This window comes from Babylonia areolata, chromosome 5 (genome assembly GCF_041734735.1).
Source record: "Babylonia areolata isolate BAREFJ2019XMU chromosome 5, ASM4173473v1, whole genome shotgun sequence".
In the NCBI taxonomy this organism is placed as follows: Eukaryota; Metazoa; Mollusca; class Gastropoda; order Neogastropoda; family Buccinidae; genus Babylonia; species Babylonia areolata.
Window position 1 is genome coordinate 26,006,185 of NC_134880.1, and position 12,500 is coordinate 26,018,684.

The 12,500-nt window shown below is 44.5% G+C and overlaps 1 protein-coding gene across 1 annotated transcript in view; it reads left to right on the forward strand.

Moving 5' to 3' along the window:
- The first annotated feature begins 4,357 nt into the window (after window positions 1–4,357).
- Window positions 4,358–12,500, forward strand: part of LOC143282234 (uncharacterized) — a 63,332-nt gene continuing 55,189 nt past the window's right edge. The window contains exons 1-2 of the mRNA XM_076587834.1: window positions 4,358–4,675; window positions 4,809–5,912. Coding sequence (XP_076443949.1) covers window positions 4,358–4,675; window positions 4,809–5,912 — 1,422 coding nt within the window. The remainder of the gene's footprint in view (window positions 4,676–4,808; window positions 5,913–12,500) is intronic.

The window sequence follows — 12,500 nt, forward strand, 5'->3', positions numbered from 1 at the left end:
TCTTTTGTTGTGTCTATCAATATCAATCCTTTTGGATTTCATGACAACTATTGAAGTCGAGTCGAATGGAATCAAATCGAGTCACACACACACACACACACACACACACACACACACACACACACACACACACACACACACACACACACACACACACACACATCGAGGAAGAGCAAAAATATCATGCAGTGTTCAGATTCAATACATATAGTATATATTATGTATACACACACTGGAGGAAAATAAGTGCAGATACCATCTTCTTCTTCTCTGTTCGTGGGCTGCAACTCCCACGTTCACTCGTATGTGCACGAGTGGGATTTTAATTGTACGACCGTTTTGTTTTGTTTTTTTACCTCGCCATGAAGACAGCCATACTACGTTTTCGGGGGTGTGCATGCTGGGAATATTCTTGTTTCCATAACCCATCGAACGCTGACATGGATAACGGAATCTTTAACGTGCGTATTTGATTTTCTGTTTGTGTGTACACACGAAGGGGGGTTCAGACACAAGCAGGTCTGCACATAACATGTTGACCTGGGAGATCGGAAAAATTTCCACCCTTTACCCACGAGGCGCCGTTAACGAGATTCGAACCCGGTACCCTCAGATTGAAAGTCCAACGCTTTGACTACTCGGCTGTTGCGCCCGTCTAGATACCATCTGAAAACCCTCCCCTTATTTCCGAATTACTTCGCAAACATTACACCAGAGGGAAATGGAAAATGGAAACCCTTCGAACCATATCCATATCCAACGCCATGGTTCAGCTATACCGCGCCAAATAAATCCGTTTCGACAAAATCGTTGTGCACGTTTCACATCCAGCTGGGTCTGGCGGCTTAACTCATGCTGCATTAGAAGCATTTCATACGCCTGTCTGCTCAGTCTCGACATAGGCTGGCTGACTGAGAAGTTTCGACCAGTACCTAATACATTTAACTGATGCCCTGATGCACAGATGATACCTGCCATATTCTGAGACAGACAGGCAGACAGACAGACTGCCAGACTGAGAGGCAGATAGTGAGACGCAGAGAGAGACCGGCAGGTTCAGAAACAGACAGACAGAGAGAGAAAGAGAGAGAGAATATGCATGCGTGCGTGCGTGGTGTGTGTGTGTGTGTGTGTGTGTGTGTGTGTGTGTGTGTGTGTGTGTGTGCTTGAGTGAGAGAGAGAGAGATGGGAGAGAGGGAGAGAGGGAGAGTGTGTATTTGTGAAAGCGTGTGTGTGTGTGTGTGTGTGTGTGTGTGTGTGTGCGTGCGTGCGTGCGTGTGTGTGTGTGTGTGTGTGTGTGTGTGTGTGTGTGTGTGTGTGTGTGTTTCTGTCTCTTCTGATAATATGGATACAAGCGAAATCATGTAAGGAAAAAAACGGACCTAGCCTGCATTTGTGTATTTGTAAAATTGGATGTCAGAGGATTTTCTTGCAATAGCCTCACACACACACACACACACACACACACACACACACACACACACACACACACACACACACACACACACACACACACATGCACACACACACATGCACACACACACACACACACACACACACACACACACACACGCGCGCGCGCACGTTGGTTGCTATTAAAGAAGAAGAAGAAGAAATTTGAGAAGCCAGAGAGACACCGTAGAAATGAAAGTTAACGTCAGATCATATGACCAAGATATCAGGAGTGTCAGCTGCCCCACATTCTACTACATCACAAACTCCAACGCGAACTGACAAGTCCTCTGCGATTCACCATAGGTTTGGCTTCCGCCAACACAGTGCGTTATATACACGGTTAGGGACGTGCCGATGTGGGGGGAGAGAAACCCGAAAAGAAACAATATCGCGGCCTGAGCGAAATATTACAGAATTTGCGTTGGCATGGTGATTAGGGATACCACACGCATTAGGAGTTTACAGGTTTGGGTTAAGAGAAGGGTTTCTATTTATACATTTCCCTCTGTAATATATGCGAAGTGATTTTGTAAATAACGGAAGGGATATTTAGATAGTAGCTGCACTTGTCTTCCTCCGTATTGCGTTGAACGAACTCTGTCTCTGTCTGTCTGTCTGTCTGTCTGTCTGTCTTGTCTTTCTTTCTTGTACATATTCACGAATTATTTTCGATGTTCATTTCGTAAACAAGAAAACCGATAGCAAGCAGCATATGTTTTGAGGATTGAGTTTACCTTCACAACTTATGTGAACCCTTTATCATTGCTTCAAATGGCTGCTTATTCGTCCTCAGGCACAGCTTTGATACTATTTGGATATGGCAATAATTTTCGATTAATTTATTTTTTTGGTACTACTTGCAAATGTTTCTTTTGTTTTAAATATTAGTTCAGTGACCTTTTTGTGCAGCATTCTAAGTTAAATTCAAAATTTAGGTATGAAACTAAAAGTACAGTTCAATAACATACATGTCATACCATACAAACGAGGCAAAGTACACTTGTTCTCACTGACATAAAGACTGAACGAAAATGTGAATGAAAGTCAGTGATGCATGGAAAATTATGAGACAATGTACAACTGAAGGCCTGATCTCTATCGGACTAAATATCAGATATGATATATGTGGTAACTGAGGTGGTTGAATTTCTCCAACGGTGTTCTTAGTCACCTCATGGATGCACAGTAAAGCGATGTTATGTTTTACCAAGTCCTTATCAGTTGATGTTGCAAAACCTTACCAGTTCTCACATTTTTTGTTGTTGTTGTTGTGCTTATGTTCCTCATAATCATGATTTATTTCATGGTCTATTCAATTATGCCTATAATAAAAATCAAAATGAACTGTGCTTAACTGTTTCTTATTTTTCAGTTGTATGTCATTATTTTTCATGAAATGTTGAAGTCTTTTTAAGATAGGATAAGATGATATAGGAAACGAAATGAAATGAAATGAACTAAAAAAGGGAACAAGGGAATAATAAGCCCTGCATGTCTCGTAAGAAAAGGCCGCTGACATGACAAAATGAAGTGGTTGAAGGAAAGAGATAAAAGAGACTAAATAAAACTGTGCTTAAGAGAACACAGAGTGGAAATGAAGAGAGAAAGAGAGACAGAGACAGAGACGCACACACACACACACACACATACACAGAGAGAGAGAGAGCGACAGACAGATAGACAGAGAGAGAGGGGAGAGAGGAAGGCACAGAGAGAGACAGACAGAGACAAAAAGAAAGAGAGAGAGAGACAAAGACAGAGATAGACAGAGACAAGCAGAGACAGACAGTCAGACAAATAGACAAACGGACAGAGACATAGACAGACAGAGAGACAGAGAAAGAGAGAGACAGAGAGAGAGAGAGAGAGAGAGAGAGAGAGAGAGGAGACAGACATCCAGCCACAGAGACATTGTCTCCTCAGAACGATTAGCACACAGACCACCACTCGAAGTCCAGTGAAGGGGGAAAGTGAAAAAAAAATCACGAATTCCAATATTGGACTCGAACACTCTGACAGTCGCTTCTTAGTCGGCCTCATCACCACCTGACCACCGTGCCACATATAGAACTGCCACCTGTCTAAACGCTATCAACATGGACAGGAATGCATGAACTAGAGTTTACACATAATTATTGTATTGTATTGTATTGGTTTCCAAGGTTGTCATAGCCGAGGGGTGGCAATGGGGGCAAGCTCCAATTGTCTATAAAATGCCCCTCACGGCGCACGTCTCCAACAGCCTCTGACAACTAAGTCCAGCTCCTAGCCTGCTCGTGTGGCCTAGATATAAGCCCGGCAGAACTACTGATACTGCTGATAGGAAAGGGGCGAAGGCGGGTTACCTGGCGCCTGAAAACCAGTGCTTTGGGTAGATGGGGCTCATCAGTCTGGGAAGACAGCTCATCTAAGAGAAGGAAAACTGATTTCAAACCTCCGCTGCCTTGCGGCCATACCCACTCATAGGAAAGGCTTCGGGAGTCAACCCTGAGGAAAAATCCGGAGCCGGAGTCCTGTATACAGCAACGTTCTGGCAACTCCTGCGACGGCACTGGAACCATGTGTATCGGCCCTTGCCTTTCCAATGGACCATTCCAGCGACGTGGAGATGGGGGGTCTGCTTCATGGGTAACAGCTTGCCCTCCATACTTACTTACCCAGGCTTTGCGCTCTGGAGAGGTCACTCCAGCTTCGCTTTGCAGCGTCGACAAAACACGGGAAGTAGCAGTCTACCGGTTATAAGTCTGCATACTCAATTGGCTTAGAGTCAGACGCCAGGGGATGCTTCCGACGGTGGGAGAGGTCATCGCATCTCACTGGGCAGCTACCGCCCGCCTTAAGCTGGACAGTCCCCAGCCAGTAAGGTGCTGCCCCGCCATGATCCGTTAGCCTCACTGGGTGCATGGGGTTTAAGGTGAAAACCGACAAGCGGATCGACAACTGTGCACCAGGCAACAGAAAAATGAAAACTCCCGCCCTGAAATATGGCACGTGGAACGTAAGGGCAATGACACCAGGCTTTTCTGACGACCTGCAGGAAGTAAATGATGCTGGCAAGACAGCCGTCATCGACAGAGAACTGAGCAGACTGCAGATGGACATCGTCGCCCTTCAAGAAACCAGGCTCCCAGAAACAGGATCTGTGAGGGAGAGAGACTTCACCCTGTTCTGGCAGGGCAAACCATCAGACGAGGTCAGAGAACACGGCAAGGGATTCGCAGTTAGAAACAGATTATTGGGGTCCATAACCCCACCAACAGAAGGAACAGAGCGAATCCTGTCTCTCCGACTCCAAACATCCTCAGGACCAGTCAGTTTAATCAGTGCCTACGCACCAACTTTGGCATCCACAGCAGAAGCAAAAGACGTTTTATGACGACCTCAGTGCTGCTATAAGGAGAATTCCTGACAGAGAACTACTGTTCATCGCCGGCGATTTCAACGCCAGAGTAGGTGTCGATCACAACTCCTGGCCCACCTGCTTGGGTCAGTTCGGCACTGGGAAAATGAACGAGAATGGCCAGCGCCTGCTAGAGCTCTGCTGTCATCATGGGTTGTGCATCAGTAACACCTTCTTCAACACGAAGCCTCAGCATCGAGTCTCCTGGAGACACTTGCGATCCAAACACTGGCATCAGCTCGACCTGATCCTCACCAGATGTGTCAACCTTTCCAGCATCAAGATCACTCGCAGTTACCAGAGCGCCGATTGTGACACTGACCACTCTTTGGTGTGCAGCAATGTGAAGCTCCGCGCGAAGAGACTGCACCGTATGAAAAAGGAGGGCCGACCTCGCATCGACACCAGCAAAACATGCGATCAAAGAAAAGTGGAGGAGTTTGCGCGTGTGTTGGAGGTTTCTCTCCCTGGCCCACCCACTGCAAATGCCCAAGACCGAAGGGAACACTTCAGAGATGCTGTCTACAACGCCGCCATGTCCACCTTTGGCAAAAAGACCAGCAAGTCAGCTGATTGGTTCGAAGCCCACTTAGAAGAAATGACACCAGTCATCGAGGCCAAGAGAAACGCCTTGAGTGAGCAGAGCCTCCAGGTTCTCCATGCTGCTCGCAGCAAAGTCCAGCAGTGTGCCAGGCAATGTGCCAGCGACTATTGGCTTCAGCTCTGCTCCCAGATTCAGATCGCAGCTGACACAGACAATATCAAGGCGATGTACGACGGCATCAAGCAGGCATTGGGCCCAACGCAAAAGAAAACTGCCCCTTTGAAATCAGCTACAGGGGAGGTGAATTCAAGGCAACAGATGGAGCGCTGGGTAGAACACTACACTGAACTATATGCAAGGGAAAATGTAGTCACAGAAGATGCCCTGAATGCCATAGAGTGCCTACCAGAGCTGGAAGAGCTTGACAGAGAACCAACTATAGATGAACTTAGCGTAGCCCTGGACTCTTTTGCCTTTGGCAAGGCACCAGGGAAAGACGGTATTCCCGCCGAGGTACTGAAGTGCTGCAAAGAGACACTCATCACCGAGTTGCATGAAATCCTCTGCCTCTGTTGGAGTGAAGGCGAAGTACCACAAGACATGAGGGATGCTAACGTCGTCACACCGTTCAAATACAAAGGGGACAGAAGCGATTGCAATAATTATCGCGGCATATCCCTCCTCAGCATCGTTGGGAAAGTCTTCGCACGAGTAGTACTGAAGAGGCTCCAGGTACTTGCAGAGCAAGTCTACCCTGAATCGCAGTGCGGTTTCCGTGCCAACAGATACACTATAGACATGATCTTCTCCCTCAAACAACTTCAGGAGAATTGTAGGGAGCAAAGGCAGCCACTATTCGTTGCCTTCATAGACCTCACAAAGGCTTTCGACCTGGTCAGTAGGGATGGCCTCTTCAAGATCCTTCCCAAGATCGGATGTCCACCCAAACTTCTCAGCATCATCAGATCCTTCCACGAAGACATGAAAAGCACCGTCGTCTTTGACGGCTCAACATCAGCTGCCTTCAACATACGGAGTGGAGTATTTGTATTTGTATTTCTTTTTATCACAACAGATTTCTCTGTGTGAAATTCGGGCTGCTCTCCCCAGGGAGAGCGCGTCGCTACACTACAGCGCCACCCATTTTTTTTTGTATTTTTTCCTGCGTGCAGTTTTATTGCGTGGAGTGAAACAGGGTTGCGTCCTGGCTCCCACCCTGTTTGGAATCTTCTTTGCTGTGATGCTGAAACACACATTTGGTTCTGCAGCTGAAGGTATCTACCTCCGAACCAGGACAGATGGAAAGCTCTTCAACCTCTCCAGACTAAGAGCCAAGACTGAAGTCCAGCTGAGGTGCCTGCGTGACTTCCTCTTTGCAGACGACGCAGCAGTAACCGCCCACTCAGCCGAGGACCTACAGCAGCTCATGACTTGCTTCAGCAATGCCTGCCAAGACTTCGGGCTTATCATTAGCTTGAAGAAAACACAGGTCATGGGACAAGATGTTGACTCTCCCCCAGCCATCAGCATCAATGACCATGAACTGGATGTCGTCCACGACTTCGTTTATCTGGGCTCAACTATCTCAGACACCCTCTCACTTGACGCAGAGCTCAACAGGCGCATCGGCAAGGCAGCTACCACCATGACCAGACTGACAAAGAAAGCATGGAACAACAGCAAACTGACTGAGCACAAAAAGATCGAGATCTACAAAGCCTGCATCGTAGGCACCCTCCTGTATGGCAGCGAGTCCTGGACTTTGCGGGCCCGACAAGAGAGAAAGCTCAATGCTTTTCACATGCGTAGCCTCCGACGTATTCTGAACATCACCTGGCAGGACAAGGTCCCAAACAACACTGTCCTGGAAAGAGCTGGATGCACCAGCATGTACACGCTGCTGAAACAGAGACGTATGCGCTGGCTCGGCCATGTCGTGCGCATGGACGACGGACGGATCCCTAAAGACCTCCTCTACGGAGAACTTGTGCAGGGAAAACGTCCCACAGGCAGACCACAGCTGCGATTCAAAGACGTGTGCAAGAGGGACCTAAAGGCCTTGAACATCGACTGGGAAGCAACTGCCCTCGAACGGTCAGCCTGGAGACAGACTGTGCAGAAAGGTCTTTCCAAGTTCGAAGAGACACTCGCTCAGCAGCACGAGGAAAAGAGAATGAGAAGAAAGGCTGCAGCCCAGGCAGACAGACCAGCGTCGGACTTCATCTGTGCCCTCTGCCACAGGGACTGTCATTCCCGCTTCGGACTGGCCAGCCACACCCGACGCTGTACCAGAATAAACACCTAGAGCGCAACTCCATAGTCTTCTGAAACTGAAGGATGCCTATTACTAATTGTATTGTATTGTATTGTAATGCATTGCTCTTTTTGTCACAACAGATTTGTCTGTATGAAATTCGGGCTGCTTTTCCCAAGGAGAGCGCGTTGCTACGCTGGTAGTAGCACTGATATTATTTGTTTTCGGAATTTTGCCAGGGTCAACCCTTTTGTGGCCGTGGGCTCTTTTGCGCGCACTAAGTTAATGCTGCATACGGGACCTCGGTTTATCCTCTCATCCGAGTGACTAGCGTCCAGACCACCACTCAAGGTCTAGTGGAGGGAGGGAAAATTCTGGCGAACTTGGGATTCGAACCCGTGCGCTCAGATTCTCTCGCTTTCAAAGCGGACGCGGTACCACTGGGCCAACACTCCTGGCTGATGGTACACACAAAGGACTCGGAAAATCTCGAACTCGGAGCTAGAATTAGCGATATTGAATATGAAATCGATATAGCTCGTACACATTCAGAGAATGTTTGGTCTCGATTTTCGATTTAATTTTCGATTAACTCTGGACAACGTGTTTGGCCTGTGTAAATTTTAATCCACAAGGGGACAATATAAAATGCCCCCACCTCCCACACCCATTGTCCCAACCTCCCACCCCCATCCCCGACCAGCACCCCTCCCTCAACCCAGTTCAACCACTTTTGCACACACACACACACACACACACACACACACACACACATTCACTGTTTTAGCCGGTCAGTTCCATATGTTTCGTATGGCAGTGTCAACATGTCACAGAGACAAACCTTGGATGCATGATAATCGAGCGGTTCTCCTAAACTATGTGGCGGGAACGATTTGTGCGCCTGCGCACTAATCAATAGCGAGCATGACCACGTACAAGGAGATTCTTATGACGATTAAACCACATAACTTTTGTATGGCGCGATTCCCAGTACAACTGCTCAAAGCACCCAACACGATCCACATTAAAGCAATGAGGATGCGATCATCATGACACGTGATGTCTGTCTCAAACGTACTTGAAAGCTGAAGATGGTAAAAAAAAATTATGGAAAAAAAAGCATATACATTCTGACTGGCTTTAGCTTTAAATATTTGTTGTTGTTTGTTGTTGTTGTTGTTGTTGTTTTTTCCAAGTCTTACAAATGACATAAACATCCACAATATTCACTTATACTTGTGTATCCTGGCTTTGGCCGTGGCACAGAGGTTTCAAATCAAACGAGTGTTCACAGCGATTTTTCATTCTTTGTCTTTATTTTTCAAATCATTTCAGTTCAATTAAGCTTAGCCAAAGGCACAACTGACCAGACAGGGACACATCAAGACGAATAGAGACACAAAAAAGAAACAGAAAAAACAACAACAAGAAAACAAGAAGAAAACCACGTCAAATTATAAGAATGCTGCTGAACCCGAGACAAATAAAATGCAAAGGGGAAAACGTGGGCTTGAAAGAGTCACATTACTGCGACTCAGCCCAAAATATGCGTCTGGCATGAACCATTAGACCATGCTTATCGCCAGAGACGGGAAAAAAGGAGGAAGGGAAGGGGTTTGTGGGTGTGGGTGTGGGCGGGGTGTGGGGGGGGGGGGGGGGGGGGGGGGGAAAGAGGCGAAAGGCCCACCTGAAAAGCACTCCCAATGAATGATAATGGCCGGCTCCTGAAAAAACAACAACAAGGAAACATTATTGCTGGTGAACGACAATGGCATCGCCCCCACAGCCATCCATCTCCCCCAATAAGGAAATGGACAACAATATACAATGGCCAATTATAGAGGCAACAATATGCACTGGCCAGTTATCCAGACAACAATATACACTGGCCAATTATCAAGTCCGCAGAGAGAGTTGAACAGCGGAGAGCAGAAGTGGTCCGCGCAAAGATCGCGGGAATGTCACTGTGAAAAGAAGTGTAGAGCAACAGCCTTGTCAAATCGTCCCCAAACCTGAATGGATTTTCATGGCAACATTGTCATCATCACCATCCTCGACCTTCGTCACCAAACATTAAAAACGTAAAGTGGATAAATAATTTACGCTGATGTACATCAAGCATTGAAAAATGATGAAAAATAACAAAAGTCCGGGATGAAATGGGTTTACGGTTGAATTCTTTAAATTTTTCTTTGGGGATTTATGGGTGTTTGTGCTAAAATCATTAAACGAGGGTTTTCTTAGCCAGAAATTATATGTTACTCAGCGACAATGTGTAATTATTTGCATACGTAAAGAGGATAAACTTAAGCAATATCTGAAGAAGAAAAAAACTGGAGACTTATTTCTTTATTAAACACAACATATGAAATTGCCTCAGCATCGATTGCTGATCGAATAAAGTCTGTTTTACCTAGGATGATCCATGAAAATTAAAACAGATTCATGAAAGGTGTTCGGAGAAAATATTCGAAAAAATCATGACTTTTTCTATTATGCAGTGGATTTGGGGGAAAAAAACCTTGTGTTTCGTGGTCTTTCTTGGAAAAATCTTTGATTTTGGTCCTGATTTATTTTTTAAAAATAAAGCTGTGAAGTCCTGTGTTTCAGTAAAGGGGCAGTATTCTAAATGGTTTGGTATAAAAGAGGAGTATGATAGGGGATCCATGCTCACCATATTTATTTTTGATTTGTGCAGAAATTATATCTGTTATGATAAGACAGTATATTGAAATTAGGGACACACGGGTTAATGCTGATAAACGTTTGTTGTCTCAGTTTGCTGATGACACAATCTCTGTGCTTGGATGGTCGTGAAAAATCCTTTAGAGAATGTATAAGAGTGTCGGATTATTTTAGAAAAAAAAAAACTGACCTACATATCAATATCAGGCAGACTCTTTTGTGTTGATCGGAATAGAATTGTTGATATTGATTTTGAAGGTAAACTTCAAAAAGCCCAAAGATTGATGTGTAAATGGAATAAAAGACAATTAACGCCTTTTGATAAAAAAACAAACTGTTCTGAAGTCATTAAGTCATTACTGCTTCCCTTGTTTGCATATCTATTTATGACATTGCCAGACCCACCAATGCTGAATGACATTGAAAATGGTGTGTTTCAATCCCTTTGGAACGGTAAATATTTTTTTTAAAAGTGTCATTTGTTAAAGTTATTCAGAACGTGTTTTGCGAATGGTGAATTTTTATATCTATCTTTCTGCACTGAAAAGTACCTGGTTGTGTCGACTGAAATGCTCGACAGACTTTCAACATTTTGTTTTCGACTTGTTGCCAGTATGGAAAAAAAAGGATGAAATTGGTGGAGATTATTTACATGTTGGCATGAGTCATTGCAACAACATGTTTTGGTGGAATATATTGAAACATTACAAGAAACTTCATAAACCATGTATTCCGGTAAATGTAGATAAATTCATTGCAGATCACATCCATTATAATGTAAATGTTTTGAAGGAGGGTACGACTGTCTTACTGATTATGAAAATGTAAGATTTTTTACTTTTGATAAGTTTCAGGAAAAAATCCCAAATACTTTTGAACTGATTTTCTTTTGTGTAATGGTGAGAAAAAGAACTTTGACAGTATCAACATAAACTTGGTATTGAACTGATTGCAAAATATCCCATTCTTGAACCTAAGATTCGGTTCACAATTAGAAAGGTGAGTTAATACATTCAGTTTTTGTACCAAAAATAAAGAGCTCTTCACATAATTTGAACATTGAACCATGGTGACATTTTTCGTATAGCATAACAGACTTCGTTAAGGACACCGGATTAGATTTCATGCTACTTACTGCGAAATTTAATATCTATAAATGTTATTTGGCAAGCACCAAGCCAAGCATTTATGCATATGTTGCAAATTTACGAAACAGATACCTAGAAATAAGTTATCTTGCTAAGAATTAGCGCTGTTCATTTTAAAGTGGATGCCATATGAAGCATTGTTTAGACAAGGGTAAAGTAAAGATGTAGAAATAGAGTGCATGTACACGTTCACCTGATTTTGATTTACAGGATGATTCCCATCTCTTTTTGGCCATCATTGTTTAGATTTTTTTGCTTACAGATGTAGATGAACTGTGGCTCCATGACATGAGCTCCATTATACGTGCTCTTTTTTTTTCTTTTCTTGTTCATATGTTACACATATTGTACTCTCTGCCATGTAAGGAATTAAAAAAAACAACAACAATAAACAACACAAGTAACAATGGAAAGGTGGGTTAGATAGATAGATAGATAGATAGACAGATAGACAGAGAGAGAGAGAGAGAGAGAGACAGAGACAGAGAGAGAGAGAGAGAAAGACAAAGAGATAGAGAGAGACAGAGACAGAGTGAGGAAATTCCTAGCTCATAGCTACCGGAAGTTCGGGAATTCGGACCATACATGAGTCATGAAATATCAAACTAATGGTTTTGTTTTTTTTATCTTTCATAGTCACGCGTATCGTAGATCGAGGGTTTAGTCGCTGGCAGGGTCTGAAAATCAGGCGAAGGAAAGTGGACAGTGAAAAAGACTTCCCCCTCTTAAGTCCTCCTGTGATGCCTTTATTTCGATACCATTCCTTCGAAATACAAAGTTCAGGGCTGTGACTGCTCGGCTATTGTCAGTGTCTGACTGTTCAGGAGGGCGGGGGAAGGTGTCAGAATGATTAAGACGCTCATCTGTTAGGACAGAGTCCGTGAGGGTTGGGGTTCCAATCTCGTTCATTCACTTTCTCCTAATTTTTATTTAAAAAATCATACTGAGCGTCCAGTTATTCGGATGAGACGATAAACCGTGGCACCCCTAAAAAACAGCAACAACAACCAACCA